At 36.6% G+C, this 16,956-nt stretch overlaps 2 protein-coding genes across 2 annotated transcripts; both read right to left on the bottom strand.

Annotated features, from left to right (window-relative positions):
• Positions 1-6,480: 6,480 nt before the first annotated feature.
• LOC131650037 (uncharacterized) lies at positions 6,481-7,350 on the bottom strand. The gene has a single exon (XM_058919778.1). It carries the CDS (start codon positions 7,348-7,350, stop codon positions 6,481-6,483), a length of 870 nt encoding a protein of 289 aa, XP_058775761.1.
• A 6,035-nt stretch (positions 7,351-13,385) lies between these two features.
• On the bottom strand, positions 13,386-15,058 carry LOC131646820 (probable galacturonosyltransferase-like 1). Its single transcript, XM_058916775.1, has one exon. The coding sequence runs from the start codon at positions 14,905-14,907 to the stop codon at positions 13,843-13,845; it is 1,065 nt and encodes a 354-aa protein (XP_058772758.1). The 5' UTR covers positions 14,908-15,058; the 3' UTR covers positions 13,386-13,842.
• Positions 15,059-16,956: the final 1,898 nt, after the last annotated feature.

The following is a 16,956-nucleotide window of genomic DNA, read 5'->3' as shown; positions in this document are numbered from 1 at the left end:
GCTCGTTGCTTGTCCTCAAGCAATGCCTGAGACATCAAACCAAGTGACCCCTAAATTTATGCTTCCAGAATACAACCGTCTTTTTCACAACTCGACTTCCACCATTCCGGTCAATCGTGCTAGCATTTACTCCCCGAATTTTCCGCTCCACTTTCACGTTAAAATTCTCCTTCACCTGTAAGCTTTTTCACACTTCTCGCCAAGTCTCTCACGGTTAAAAGCATTTCACTCATAAATCACGATATGCAATATCAACTTTTAAATTTGAACAAATTCTACTTTCATACACAAACACTTTGCACACACTTTTTGAGGTCTTCGGGTTGAAACGGGGCTTAGGACAGGTGGGATAAACAAGGAAACGGATACACAAAGGTTTTGGGGGCTCGGCAATCATGTTGTCTTTCTTGTCTTTGTGCTTATTTTAGTACGATGGGGTTTAACATTGACTCTCGACTTCACTCACTAATTCGAGTGTTTCAAATGTAACCAAGTCATTACGTCAGGGCAAGTGTGTTTTGGTGAGTTCTAAAAATCTTTTTTTTCTTTTCTTCTCTTTTCTTTTTTTCTTTTTTCTTCTTTTTTTTTTCTTTCACACTTGCCCTTTTTGTATCACCACCCCAAACTTAGAATTTTGCACAATTTTTACATTCACCACATTTATGCCGAGCACGGGTAAAAGGGAAATTTTTTTTTTTATTTTGGCCAAGAGGTAATATATGCGGGTTTTAAAAAACAAACACGGGGTAAAGGCTCAAAGGGGTTTGCAAATGGTAAACATGAATCAGGGATGGCTAAAAAGGCTCAAGGGGAAACACAAAAAAAACGTGCCTCAGTGTGTGTTATCATGTAGTGTCATATGAATAGAACTTACGCAAATTCAAAGTGATAAAGTCCTACCTGACTACTCTCTCATGATGATAAATGTCTGGCTTTTTATGATCTCACCATGTTGGGCATAGCTTACAGGATCCCGAGTGCTTATTGTGTAATGTCGCTTCTTTTCCGGTTCGTATGTACCCGCTTTCAATCTCAGTCCGGTGTCATCAAGTTGCGTCCAACTATTTCTTTCAGTTGTATCAACTTTCAGGGGTGCCTCGGGTGCAAGCTTGGGTTGGATCTTTCATCCTTTTACTACCACTCCATCAATCATCTGGTAAATCACATCAATCTATAACACATAGCAGACATAATAACATAGAAATACTAGGAACAAACACAAATAACTGAAACTAAAAACTGAATGCAATAAAACCCCCCCACACTTGAACCAAACATTGACCTCAATGTTTAAATTCAAGATAGTGAGGGTGAACTCACAGAGGGTACTGCAACTCCAGCTTCCGCTTCCTAGCTTTCACCGGAGAGACCCATTTTTTTTCTTCTGAAAACAAAACAAAAAGTAAACCGCATTATTAAAACCGTGGGTTGCCTCCCACGAAGCGCTTCGTTTAACGTCGCATGGCTCGACGGTCCAATACCCTTTATTAAGGAGGGTACTTCCTCCTCCAAACTTGGTTGCTTGTCACTTCCGTAACCACAACCTTATGAAGTCGAGAAGTATGGACCACTTTTCTCTTCAAGTTACTACCCACTTTCATCTTCTCACCTCTACTTTCCACTGTTTTCTTCTTGATTTCTTGAATTACCGCAGGAATTTTTATAGGTGTATGAGCTGAGGCCACCTTAGAGATGATACTTGAAACTTTTTCGGGATGGTGTGGACTTTTTCTGGCTCCCTCACTTCTGATCATACCAACTTTAGATTGATTATTCCTACCAGCAGCTTCTTTTTTGACTTCTAACACCTTCAGTGTTACCTCCTCATCAAATGATTTAACTACGAGTTCCCCTTTTTCAATATCCAAATTGCAGCGACTAGTAAGCAAAAAGGGTCGCCCAAGAAGGATTGGAGTCTCTTCATCCTCAGGAATGTCCATGATGTGGAAATCAACTGGGTAAACAAACTTGTCAATCTCTACCATTACATCTTCGGCTATCCCATATGAATTCTTAATAGTGTGATCAGCAAATTGCAACTTTGTTTCACTCTCGCTTATTTTTCCAATCTCCAGCTTTTTGAAGATGGACAATGGCATCAAACTCACACTAGAACCAGAATCAATTAGCACCTTTTTGAACACTCTGTCATTTATGGTGCACGGTATTGCCACCACTCCAGGGTCTTTCTTCTTAATGGGGATCTTCCTTGCTGGCGAGACTCTACCACACTTTTCAGTCACAATTTCTGTTTCATCTCCCACTTGTCTTTTCTTAGAAATGACCTCTTTCATAAATTTCTTGTACAAAGGCATATTCTCAAGTGCTTCAAAGAAAGGTAAGTTAATCTCTAACTTCTTGAACATTGCAGCAAACTTCTCAAAATCCTTCTCTTTCGAATCCTTCTTGGCCACTCTAGAGGGGAATGGTAATTTGACCACCGGTTTAGTTTCTTTCTTATTTTTCGCTTCCAGTGGCTTAACCGGTGATATCACTACTTCAGGCTCTTTCGGATTTTCTCTAACTTCTAGATCTACCTCTATGACTACGTTGTCATCTATTTCTTCTTCTTCTTCAGGCTCTGGCGCTTTCTGACTTCTTGTTGTAACAACATTAATTTTTTCTTGGTTTTTTGGATTTGCCACAGTTGAGCTTGGAAGAGTACCTTGTGCTTGTGGAGTGAGATGTTGTGCTATCTGACTCATTTGAATTTCCAGATTCTTGATTGAAGCGCTGGTGTTCCTCAGATTGCTCCTAGTTTCTTCTTGGAATTGAGAGTTTTGAGCTGCCATTTTTTCAATAGCGATCTCCCAATCTTCTTTCTTCGGTACCTGTTGTTGAAATTGTTGTTGACCTTGAGTTTGGAACTGTTGTGGATGGTGCTGGAATTGTTGTTGGTATGGTGGTTGTTGTGGAGGTATGTATTGATGTGGCTGTGGTTGATATTGTTGAGTCTGAGGTTGATATGGTTGTTGGCCTTGAACCGGCTTCTGGACGTTTCCTTGCTGGTCTTTCCATGAGAAGTTCGGATGATTTTTCCACCCCGGATTATATGTGTTGGCGTAAGGATTATTCTGCCTCAACATATGAATCTGCTCAACCTGTTCTTGAGTTGCCACACAATGCATAGCAAAGTGCGGTCCACCACATATTTCACAAAGAACCGCTTTAACTGGTTCCACCTGTGCCACTGTCTGAGTTCCAATATTCATCTTTTTTAACCTTCTCTCTACCTCTGCAGCAATCTGATCCTCCATCTTAACAACCTGCTCTGGCAACTTCAAATCAATTTTGCCCTCCAGTTGGCTCATGGTTCGATCATACAACTCAAGATGCTCATTAGCAGCAATTGCCTCTATGATCCTTTTCATAACAGTGGCTGTAGCAAAATTGGTTGAACCACCAGCAGCGGTATCAATAAGCTGCTTTGTCTTAAGTCGCAAACCATTCACGAAATTCTGCATCTGCTCGGTAGCGTCCATGTTATGAGTAGGACATGCAGTCAAACACCTTTTGAACCTCTTGTATGCATCCCCCAATGATTCCCCCTCTTTTTGTTTGAAATTTACGATATCATATCTTTTTCGGATGAACACCGAAGCAGGAAAATATTCATTGAGGAATGCTGTTTCCATCTCTTGCCATGTCGTGATACTTGCAGCTGGAAGTGAGTAAAACCATTCTTCTGCATCTTCGGATAAAGTAAATGGGAACATCACGAGTCTCTTGGCTTCTTCAGAATGGCCTTCAATCTTCAATGATGTTGTTGTGGTGAGGAATCTTTGTACATGCTTATTTGCATCTTCATTGATTCTTCCCGCAAACGGCTTGCTCTCCAACTGTCGGATAGTTGAAGGATGGAGTTGGAAGTGTGCCACATTGACCGGTTGGTTTACGATGGTCATTCTTCCAAGCGGGGCATTAGCCCTTCCATAGTCTCCTAAAAGTCTCTCGGGAGGAGGTGGATCCGCTGCCATAGGTTCTGATTCAGACTCTGAATGCTCGGACGGAATAGATAGTCCTTCTTCGTCTTCCGATTCTGAAACTATAGGTGATCCCTCTTTCGATGCCAGTCTTTTCCGCTTAACTTCTCGTAGTCGTGCTCGCAATGTTCTTTCTGGTTCTGCGTCAAAAAGAAGTTCAGCTGAGGCCTTACCTCGCATACAAGATTAGACAATGCTTAATTGGAAGCACAAATAATAACAAAAATTAAATCAAAATACAAATTGCAGAAAAATAGAATTTTAGTTGCAGAGCAACAAAATTTCAATTGACTTATTAATCACTTATATTATGGCAATCCCCGGCAACGGCGCCAAAAACTTGATCGGAAAAATAGCAAGTGTACTACTTTCTACCGATGTAGTTATTAAAGTGGAGATTATCCAAGTATCGATCTCGAGGACTGCTGTGGTAATATAAGTGAGAATTATAATTCAATTGAACAAAAAGCACATGGGGTTGATTTGGTTGGTTGATTAAAGATTACAATAATTTGAAATAAGCAATATTTAAAACTGGACTTTGCAAAAAGTAAGAGAAGACATGCTAGGGTAGATGTATGAACCGCCTTTTAATTCATGTAACCGCTATTTCATGAAAGATTCGTTAATATGATTAAGTATCGATTCTCAATAGTTATTTTCCCTAATTCCTTAGCGGAAAATCATTTGATACTCAAATTATGTTTTAATTCCTTAACAACTCAATTTTGCATCAAGAACCGTATGCACATAAACAAGAATAGACGATCACTATAGTTAAACCCTCATTCCTAAGCAATTTACTGATAGTGTTATTATTCAAAAAGCGTTAAAGTGGTTTGTCCGACCTAACCTTAACCATATATCAAAAATCTATTTTCCAATAGAAAGAAGCATTAGACACTTTGAATATAAACTTAAATCATAAAACTTCAAAGTCATAAAACAGCGGTAATTCGATTCATTACATAAAAGCGATTCAGGGACATCCCCCTAACATAAATATGTTTAGCTACTCATAGTAATTAGGAAAACTACAAAGATAATAGTAAACATTACAAGAGATGAGGATTGCTTCAATCTTCAATTGCTTCCGCTCTTGAAGATCTCCCTTTTCCAAACCCTTGATTGCCTTCTCTCCTTCGTAGAAATCTCCAATATGATCCAAGATACCTCAATCCTTCTCAGAATTAGGTTTTAGTACTGCTGATTCAAGTTCAAAACGTGCGAAAAGTCCACTCTACCCTTAATGAACTCGGAGCCCTAAAAAATAGAAAATTGGAAAAATTGCTCGCGCCTGCCAACACGGGCCGTGTCCTGTGACACGGGCACCCGTGTTGGCCTTCTGTCACTGCCCAAAGTTATTTTTCTTCCCAGGCTTCCTGACACGGGCCGTGTCCTGTGACACGGGTACCCGTGTCAGACCACTGATTTCTCCATTCTTTTGTTCCTTCTCCTGCTTCCTGACACTGGCCGTGTCCTGTGACACTGGTACCCGTGTCAGGCCACTGTATGCACCAAATCTTCATTTTTTCTTCGATTCATCTTTGTTCAGCCCTGCATTCTTCTCATGGACTTAAACGCATAAACCTGAAACACAATCACTACCAAAAACAAGCATCAAAGCATCTTAAAAACATGAGTTCTTAGCATCAAAACAAAACACACAACTTAAACGAAACTTTCAAAATAAGAACGAAAACTATAAAAGACGGGCCATTGTGTTACCGAATTGACGAGATTTATGCCAAGAGATTGATGAAAACACCATACAAATTGGTGACCGATCAGTAGTCACTCAATGATTGCAGGTTAGTAACCTTTGGGATCAGGGCGATGAAAGATGCTGAGACAGCTTTTGGAAGATTTGCCTTATTGTAGAATTCAGAAACAAAAGCAAAGATGTCACCTGAGAGAGAGTTCCAACACTTGCGAATGAAGCTAAAATTATAACCATCAGGCCCTGGGCATTTGTTACCGTCGAATTCCCAAACGACATCTCGCACTTCCTCCATCGTGAAATGTTCCTCTAATTCCAAAGCCTCCAAAGTATCAAGTTGAGTGAAGAGCATTCCATCCAACGTTGGCCTTCTTATAACCGATTCCTTGTATTTAGATTCAAAGAAGTGTTTGACTGCATCCTTTACACCTACGACATCGCTCACACTGCCATAACCGTGTCAATTGAAGCTAGAAAATTCCTCCTATACCTTAACTTGATAGAATTATGAAAGAAACGTGTGTTTAGATCACCCTCTCTGCACCAAGAGACTCTTGATTTCTGCTTCAGGAGGCATTCACGCCTCTGTAAATTGCTCCAAAAAGAACCCGATGCCTCACGATGTTTCCGAGCCAAATCCTCCAACGCTGCTGAGATACTTACTGCCCCTAGAGCACCATTAGACTCAAGAAAGGTTACAAATTTGTCATCACAAACATTTAGTTCTTTAACCGCATCCTGTACTCGTAGATCAATCCACCCAAAAGTGTTTACATTCTAGCTCCTCAAGCTCTCCTTAAGACATCTGAATTTCTCTTTGACAACAAAAGCACAAGAGCCTTTGATCCTTAAAGCCTTCCATTCTTTATCAACAAATTCGACCAAACCCGGATGCTCCGGCCATGTGTTCAGAGTTCTAAACGGTTTTGGTCCCCAGTTTTGCGAGTTACAATCCAGCCAAATCGGACTATGGTCCGAAATATCCTTACGACCAACCACCTGACAGTCAGCACACAAAAGAGACACCATGCCATCCGATAGGAGAAACCTGTCAATTCTTCTCATTGCACCACCTACACCTCCCTTACACCAAGTAAATTTCCTGTGGCTAGTTGGAAGATCAATGAGGTTCATTAGGCCAATGAAGTCGTTGAACTCGTGTGAATCCTGAGACCTTTGAGAATTACTGCGGCCAATATGCTCTGAAGGAAATCTAACCGTATTGAAATCGCCCCCAAGACACCATTCCCCTCCACCCCACTTACTTCTGAGAGATAACAGATCTTCCCACAACTTTCGCTTGGATAAAAGGTCACAGGGCGAATAGACGTTAACAAAGAAACATTGCTTACCACCAAAATTACCACATATTCCTATCAAACCTGTACCACCAAAGCTAAAAACCGGAGAAAAAACATCCATCTTCCACATGATTAGCAGCCCCCCTGACTGCCCTCTAGAATCGTGCGCAGACCACTCGACACCACAATCACTCCATAAGGAATTTACAATTTTACCTGATATTGACTTAATCTTGGTTTCTTGTAGAAAACATAAATCCGCCTTACCCTTCATAAGACACTCCTTAATCCGTCTTTGCTTCAACGGATTACCGCCACCCCTAATGTTGTAAGAGACAATATTCATTGAGACCTTTGATTTTGTTGCGCCAACTGAGCCATACGCCCGTCACAATCCCTTTTTTCCATGGCCCTTATTTGATCGACATACACCTCATCTTCTTCATCCCCAACAATCCCCAATTTTGAGATAGCTTTCCACAGTTTTGAGGCTGTATCTCTCTTTTCCTCCTCTCTGAATCTTCTATTGCCCATTTCCAAAGCTGAGTCGTTGATTGAATCGCAGTAGTGAATGTAAGACCCCGAGTCAGAATGCAAAGATGGGGTGTTTGGAATCTCGGTGTTTGGATTTGCTAGAAGAGGGGAAGAAACCTGAATGGAATCCTCAGAGGTTGTTGCCACACTCTTTTTGGATAACGCTTGGGCTTTGCTTGGGAGCGATTTTTTTTCTTTGAAAGGGGTGGGCCAGCTCTCAACATTTGGCCCAAAAATAAACCACCCTTAAGCCCACAAGACTTTTTTCTCTTAGTGGGCCTTCTACTATAACTGCTAGAGCCCCTTGAAGTGCCCTTCCCCTTTGCCAATACAGTTTCTACCACCGTTGGACCTTTTTCCTCTGCTGCAACATTAATAACCTGAGCCAATGAATTAAATGCACCAACAATCCTAGGTGTATCAGACATTTGAATTGTCTTATCTAATTGGCTAGGATTTTCCTGAGGCAGTGGTAAGAGTGGTTCCTTAACACCAAAAAGAACATTTTCAACCTCCTCGATAATTGGGAAAGAGTCTGCCACTATACTACCAACCGAATCATGAAGAGACCCTACATCCTTTTCACGCAAAGCAACGTCCCCATCCGCCGCCGCCTTGAAAGCCGAGATATCAACTGGCTCCCAACTCCAAGCAGATTCAATATCGTCTGATTCCGATGAAGAATTTTGGCTCTGCGGAGCCCTTGAGAAATTTTCCGGCAGCACTATTCTCAAAGGTCCCTGAGAATCCTCTATGATCTTGATGGAATAAGCCTCCCCATTCACACCAATATTGAACGTTTCATTCAGCACCACATTGCCACCTTTTTACTACTCATGCACACAGACCAAGCCTCTTCAACAATCAGCGAGAAAACTATCCTATCAGCCGAATTAATGACTTCCCAATTGTTTTACTAACTCTTTCTGTCACATGTACATAACTCCTCCTGCTTAATAAGATGATTTTATGAATTTTCTCTTCAAGATTAGAGCAAACAAAGGCGGTCTATAAAGCTCAAAAATCATAATTTTTTAGTACAAAATCTAAATTGAAACTATTATAATAATAATAATAATAATAAATTAATAAAAAATTGATTTAAACTTTGATAAAAATAACAAATGTGTTATAAGATATTAGATATAATTTATAGGAAATAAATGTAAAGAAGACTGCAAAATTATCTAATGCCTAAAGCTTAACTATAGTTTCCTCTATTTTGAATTAAGGCCAAATTATTTCTAGGGTCCTTTTAAGTTATTTAATTGTAACGATTTGGTTCTTTATCTTATTTTTACTACAAAAAGGTCATTTAAGTTAACTAACGTCGTCAGCGTTGCTCTTCCTCACAAATTCTATTAAAAAAAAGGATGATGTGTCACTCAAGTTGCTCACGTGTCCACTCCTATTTGCTGACTATGTATTTCTTTTATTATGAAAATAGTTGAAGCGTTTTAATACATCCTACAATAGATTATCACACCATAATCTCAAATTAGTTAACGTTAGAGCTACTTGGAGACTACGCAGAAGGTGACGCTACTTGGATAAGCTACTTGGAGACGACGACACTGAAGGTGACGCAAGGGCAACAATGAGGTACGTTTCACATTTTCTAAAGTAATTGTTGCTGAACGTGTGTCTGTTGTTGATAGTAGCAATGTTAGGGTTCGATGCTCATTAGGTTGTTGGGTCTGTATGTTGGTGATGTTCTTAGGTCAAAATGGATATGGACACCTCAGCAACGTTAGTGACAAATCATCCTTTTTAGAACGGAACTTGTGAGGAAGGGCATCGATGAAGCTGTTAGGTAACTTAAAGGACCATTTTGTAGAAAAAAACATAAAGGACCAAGTCGTTAAAATTAAATAACTTAAAGGATCCTAGAAGTAATTTAGCCTTAAATTACTTTTAGGAGTAACTTTTACAATTGGTATAAATTACCATTACTCTGTTCCAACACTAATTAGTGTTCTCTTGATGTAAGGGTTGCACCCCTAGTGCGATTCATATATTCATTGCTTATTTAAAAAAAAAAAAACTTAAATTAAATAAGTGTAAATTAATCCCTGACAAAAATATTTGTTTAATGTAAATGAATCGTTAATATTTATAAATAAAAACTTTTTAAAATACTTGAAGCTTAAAATTTTGAAACTTGACAATTGAATTAGTTTATTAATTGATTTTTTTAACAATTCAGTTTATATATTATTTGAATTAACTTATTTAAAAACTTTAAACTTTTGAAAAAGTATTGTTACCAAATAATTTTTTTTAAAGCATGTGATCTTATAAATTTGTAAGCCAAAAATTATAAACTAAAAATAGTATTGTTAAATGCTTTATATGTAGAAAGATTTAAATTATGTTTTATTTAAAATAAAAATGTATTTATTCTTTATTTATTATTGTATCTAGCTAGCTTTTGTAATTGGAAGATTTTCCTATCAAAACTATAAATTAGGATTTTCTACGATAAAAAAGTAAAAACACTAAAAAGTTAAGAGAATTAAAATATATAAAATAAACATTATTCATTTTATTCATTTGATTGATAAATCTTCTAATTGTCATAGACACTACATATATAATATTCTTAATGGATAAATAACTAAAAGTCTAAAAAACTATTATAAATTCAAAATATTTTAAAAATATTCTTAAAAAAATATAATAACATCTAATATATTAAAATACTAATAAAATTGAATTATTCTATTAAACTCCCTATGAAGTGTTTATTTCATTTACATTTACATTTACATTTACATGCACACTAACATTTTGCTTTGAAGTTTTAATACTAAGAATAAACATAATTTTTAAAATATGAATATAGTTAATTATATAAATAATTTTACTAGGGAAAATCAAAACAAAAATAAAAAAATAATGAATTTTTTCGACAAAATAAATTCATACTTACATGTAGGGGTGGCAAAACGGGCCGTGGTCCGCCGGGCCGCCCGCGCACCCGCCAAAAAATGGCGGGTTGGGTTGGGAATTTAGGCTCGCCGCTCGCCAAAGCCCGCCCCGCCAAAACCCGCCGCCCGCCATGCCCGCCCCGCCAATGCCCGCCGCCCGCAAAAGCCCGCCCCTCCTCCAAAATTCCCTCTTTTTTAGTTAATTCTAGTAATTTCAATTCTTAATGGTTTATTTTATATATTTATTTGTAAATATATGTAATATTATTTTAAGTAAAATTTGTTAAAAAGTTGCTTTTATAAAAAATTGTTTTAAAAAATAAGTGAAAAATTTAATTAAGAGGTAAAAAAAATTATTAATCTATTAAAAAAATGAAGAAAAAAAATATAAATTAAAATAGGCGGGCAAGCCCGCCGCCCACCAACCCGCCATCTTGGCGGGGCGGGCATGATTTTTATGCCCATTACACTTGGCGGGCATGCCCGCCCCGCTCATTTTTTGGCGGGCTTAAGGCGGGGCGGGCGGCGGGGCGGGGCGGGCGGCCCGTTTTGCCACCCCTACTTACATGCATAGGACTACAAGTACTGGTTGTTTTTGGTCCACCTGAAATGCTGTCATGTGGATATTTTTTATAAATTTGACTTATTATAAAAAATGACAAAAGAAAATGATAGCAGTAAGTAGAAGTTGGAGGATAAGTTGCGTGTCTTATCAAAAAAAAAATCAACGACGAATTAATGAGTTCGTATAGTACATTCTGACATTTATTACTCAAATATCTTTGTGGTGACCAAATATCTACATTCAAACTAGCTACCATTATTGAGTCAAAAATAACTAGCTACCATAAGAAATCACATTTTCTGTTTTTCATTCATTTAAAGTTTGTGCTTCTATATTTTCAATACATTTCACTATGGAGGTTTTAGCATTTGGCATTGGTTTCTTCTAGATTTTAATGTATGAAGTGGGGACTGTACGTGTAGGGTAGCAAAAGTTATGATACGCGGCAAAAAAATAATTTCTCTATTAAGTAAAAATTACATGAAATCAGTTAATGTTAGAAGTCGGATACTGATAATAATAATTAAAAAAAAACTTATATCAAGGGCTGAATTTAAATTCGAACAATGATATTCAATCTAACAATAATTTTTTTTTTATACTTGAGTTAAAACTTGTCAATAGTTACTCCTTTTTTATTTGTTATATGTTGTTTTAATATTTTTATGAATATTAAATATTTTAATTGATTTTATATAAAAGAATTATAATTTATTTTATAAAAGTATTCTACAATAATAAAAGATAAATTAAAAGTAAAGTAATAAATATTCGAAAGTATAATAGAAAAAATGTTATAGATGATTTATTGAGTTTAAATTAATATAGTTTTTATTTTTATATATAGTAAAAAATAATTGATGAATTTTGTTATATATATTGTTTTTAAATTCAAGATAAAATTAGATATAAATTGTTTTTAATTTTTTTTTCATAATCAATAACCAATTAAAAAAACTAATATGTTTGTGATTTTTGAATGAATATGAAATGATTTTTTATTTATACTTAGTCACAAATGAGATAATGTTATTATGTTTTAAGTTACATTTAGATTGATAGACAGGAATGAAGTGTAACATAATGACATATGATTAAACTAAGCGGTTGAGCTCCATTGACAAGGAGTCCCGTCTAAGGACGTATTCGAGAAATACCGAATTCGATTCTCAGGTGGAACAATTTTACTTGGCCAGTGCGCATGCCTCTACGCACGAGACGGATTAGTGGCCCACCTGTGGTGGGTCGAAACCGGTGCGAATAGAAAAAAAAATACATATGATTAAATGAATTTTTTGTATATATTTTATAATTTGATAAGACAGAATTTAATAAATTAGTTAATTTTATTGTTAACACCTCAAACTAAAAAAATAAAAATTAAATTATTTAATAAAATAAAATAAATTTTATCATATTTCATTTCACTTCATCTATTATTTACAATCTCAATAATAAAATCTAATTATATTTTACTTCATTCTATTTTTTTATTCCATCAGATTCTATCACTAAAAAAATTCTTAAAGCTTTGAATTATATTTAGTCTACATTTAATAATTTCGATATTCTCTGATCCAATCTCTAAGAAAATAAAATAATAAAATAGATGTAAGAGAATATGAGATGTTCAAATACTATGGTTGTTATATCAATTTCCTAGAGTATTTAAGACTCGCTAAAATGTCAGTGCATGCACACAATTGCAACACATGAGAGCTACCACTTGAGAATCTACTCGAGATCTACTCCATAGTTTTTCTATAAATTTTTCTGTTCATTCAAACACAAATACACAATTGCATCTCATTTTAATACCTCTTTTACTTAACTTTTTAAAGTGTTTAAATAATGCATACATTTTTTTTAACTAATATTTGTCATTTAAACGATAGAAGACTCCTATTCAAATTACCAGCAAAATCATAGATTGCCAAAAGGAAAACATAGTAACAATCATGATCATTATAGTCAAATCTGAAAAAGTAATGTTTGGCTTTGGCCAGACAACAGAAGCAAACTTTAATAGAAACTCAAGGCCTCACTTGGCCATATTCACATACTAGTAACTATCACTTTCACTCCCATCCATATCCATGAATATGAGCCTATTAACAAACCTAAGGTCACTGTGAAATAAAAAACAAACCTAAAGTCACCGACGCAGCACTATCTTATGCAACCACTTAATTAATTCCATGATGAAAATGTTTCTATTATATATCTTCCTGTCAATAAATTTAAGAAATATTTTTTTATTTATATTACTGACAAAAAAGAGTACTATGTGAAATTGTGAATACTATACAGTACTAAGACAGAAATTGTATAATAATACAAAAACAATAATAATTTATTTATGACAACACATGAAAATCTATTTCATTCTATTTCATTGTCAAGTTGTAAACTATTACATTACTCACTGCCAAGAAAAAGGTGAAAATAGTACAAAGATTTATCTCACTGGCTGTACAATACTGCAATACAACAAGCACTAGCCATATATAGCAAGCCAAGCCATGAGTGACTCCAGCGCCAACTTCCCAATGACAAGCTGCCATATTACACACAACTAAATTATAGCTAATTCCAAATGCGACCATATCAACATTATCGCATCAAAAACCATCAGAAATCCACAGTTAAGCATATCTGAGCTATAATCATATTCATAGTAAGATGGGGACATCATGAGAAGTATTTCTTTTGTACCTCATCTCATTTTAAACAAAAATAAAATCATAACTTGCTTCTATAAAAGAAAAAAATAAAAAGTAAATATTGATATGGGCTGGGCCGGGCCGGGCTAGGTTTCAAGAGCAAAAGGTGTTTCTAGAAGGTCATACGGGTCCCACAAAGCATCCAAAGGGCAAGGATGTTTTGCATCAAGCCTGGCCCACGGTTTACCCTTTCCACTCCAATGCATAAGACTAACGGGCCCAGGATGCAAGCCTCTACAAAGCCCACGGAAATTATCACCGCCGAGCCCATGCTGATTCCACCGGTGATCAACCGGAACTATTTTCCCGGCGAAAACAAGCAAAAACGGCGGCAACGAACCAAGCTCATAGATCCTCATTCTCTTCTGAAGCTCCATCCATTCCTGAATCTGCTCCGTATATCCTCCATCCCTCCATCTCTCCAAATCAATAACCATTACTCCGGTGTTGAAGTAACAAGCCTTCCGGTTCGCAAACGTCATCGAAAGCGAAGGATTCGACCAAAACGTCGGCGTAAAATAGATACTGAAATTCGCGTTACAGTACTCCGGTGCAGCCAAAACAGCCTCATTCGTAAACGGCGTCGCAGCAAGTTTCGCAATGTCGTCAATGAGGATCAGATCGGAGTCAAGGTAAACGATCTTCCGAACACAATCAGGAAGAAGGTTAGCCATGTAATTTCGCGCGTAGTTGAGAGGACAATCGAGTGCCGAACGGATTGAAGTTGAGATTAAACCGGCAACAGTAGCATCATCGAAGGGGTATATTTGGAATTTTAAATAAGGAAACGAGTTCGTGAGTGTAGTGTTGAGAATAACTGTGGAGGTTTTGGATTTCGATGCGGCGGTGACGAAATGGAAGATGATGTTTTCCGGACATGAAGAGTGTTGAAGAACGGAGAGAATCGCGGCCATGGAGCCGCGGAGGTATTTTACGTCGAGTGTCATTGCGACGTGGACGGCTTCGTCGGAGCACGTGCCGTCGGTGGGTTGTGAGGGGCAGTTTGGGGAATTGTAAAATTTAGGTGCTTGTTTGAAGCGTTGAGTAGTGGTGGTGGTTGTGGTGGTTGATGTGGTGCATGTGACATGATGATGATGATGAATAGAGAAGAGGAATGAGAGAAAAATAGTGATGACCATGGGTGTTACCATGGTTTATGGTTATGGTAATATAAGTGATGACTTAATTATTTATATATGAAATGGACTTGAGGTTTTTGATGAGAAAGAGAAGAAGGTTATTTGAAAAAACTCTATGGCAGAGTCATTAGTCAATGATATTTTCTCTTTGGTTGATGTCCCTGGTTCAGTGTAATGTTCACACGGAAATTTATTATTATTACAGGATGTACTGATTATTTTATTTAATATTGATAATTATGAGCTTAGGCCAATTATCCGTAATTAATAACTATTACTCCTTTATTTTAGGTTAACTATTTGGAGTTTAAATTCATATACTTTCCCCCTCCCCTTATTATCACAGTCATTCAGTCAATGTATATATAGAGAATGTACTTTAATTGAAATAAAATAAGGTGAACACGCGATCTTCTAAAAATTGGTTCAGTGTATACTCATAATTTAATTATTTAATATATGATGAACAATTTTTTATAATTGATACTATTAAATGCTATAAAAAAAGTAAACTAGTTTTCAACAATGAATAAACTTATTTAAGAAATAATATAAAATTTTAACAAGAAAAATAACATATACAGGTCAGCCAAATAGCCCAATAAGATCGTTCAAATTCAAAGGTACAATTTGAGTTTCATATATTTAAAGATGACGAATAAGTAAACGCTCATCAAGAGGCCGCATGCCAAAATCTAACACTACTTTCATGATATTCCCTAGAATCAATCCAACAACCTCTCCTATTCTATGCAGCATTCGTCGAGGACAGTTTCAATCATTACTCAAACACGATCATTTTATTCTTGCAATTTGTATCTCTCTGACCTCATTGATTTGAGCAGTTGTAACCTTGCAGGTACACTCAACCCACTAGAGACACTTGTCGCAAAATCATAGAGCTTCTAAGACGTCCTTCAGCAACATCTCACCAAATTTCATGTTCCATGCCCGAATAATGACATCATTTGTGAAAATATTTTCTTGATTATCAAGAAATCTTGCAACGAGTTTATCCAATTTTTTCCATTGTGCCACCACAATCGTTTTTGTTAACCAATATCATCACTCCGTGCTTTCATAACCGTCGACAATGGTTGCTTCCAAACCAACCCAACCTCTTTTACTTAATCACATCTCGTCATTTTTTTTGATAATTAGAGGGTTATCTTTTGTGAAGGAATCAGCCAAGAAAGCCACAAAGAGACGGGCTTCAGGACAGAAGATGAAATATGAAGAAGGGAGATCAGAAGACGAAAGACCCATTCTAGTGTTTCAAGACAATGAAATGGTAGGCGATATCCCTAACAAAATAATCTATTAATGGTAATAGTCATGATAGCCAATTATTAAATGTCAAGAATCCACAGGGGAAGTTCTTGCTGTAACACCCCCAAATCTATACTACTCAAATAAAGCATATATTTGCATACATTAGAGTGAATAAGCATGCATCTCATGAGGGCACTACACACATTTACCAAAAATAACACTCTAACATGCTATGGTCACATACAAGTAACACGGAATTAAGGATTAAAAAAAACGAACATGCAAAATCACAGCGGAATAATTAACTCATCAAGAAAATGGTAAACTCGGATGATTCCCATACATCATCCACCGTATCACAATATCTTGGCTCAAGGCCACACATCAAAATATAACATATCCAAATAGGAATTACATATGAGTAATACAATATCTCATAACATCAATTCAAAGATATTAAACCCAAAATCCCAAGTGTTACATTGACCAGAGTACAATATGATTACCTAGTCAAGACACATTACAAGAGATCTAAACCTCCAAGCTAAGCCTCCTCCGAAGCACCACTATCTTTGGTACCTAATCGATGTCGCATAGAACATCATTCCAACAGAAGGGTGAAAATTCACATCATCATAAAAATATGTGAAAATAAGCAATGCATAACATACATATATAAGAATTAGTCACACCTTGCATAGTCATGTAAATAGCATTTCTCAAGTCTATTTCACATACTCAAATATGCAACAAAGCTCAACATATCATCCACACAATTATTCACAAATC

The sequence above is a fragment of the Vicia villosa genome, linkage group LG2 (genome assembly GCF_029867415.1).
Source record: "Vicia villosa cultivar HV-30 ecotype Madison, WI linkage group LG2, Vvil1.0, whole genome shotgun sequence".
Lineage (NCBI taxonomy): Eukaryota > Viridiplantae > Streptophyta > Magnoliopsida > Fabales > Fabaceae > Vicia > Vicia villosa.
The sequence above is the reverse complement of the archived record's forward strand: the minus strand, read 5'-3'. Positions and strand labels throughout refer to the sequence as shown.

What these genes read in the sequence shown, in the direction of transcription:
- LOC131650037 (XM_058919778.1), bottom strand. Translation starts at nt 7,350, where the DNA reads ATGAATATTGTCTCTTACAACATTAGGGGTGGCGGTAATCCGTTGAAG.
- LOC131646820 (XM_058916775.1), bottom strand. Translation starts at nt 14,907, where the DNA reads ATGGTAACACCCATGGTCATCACTATTTTTCTCTCATTCCTCTTCTCT.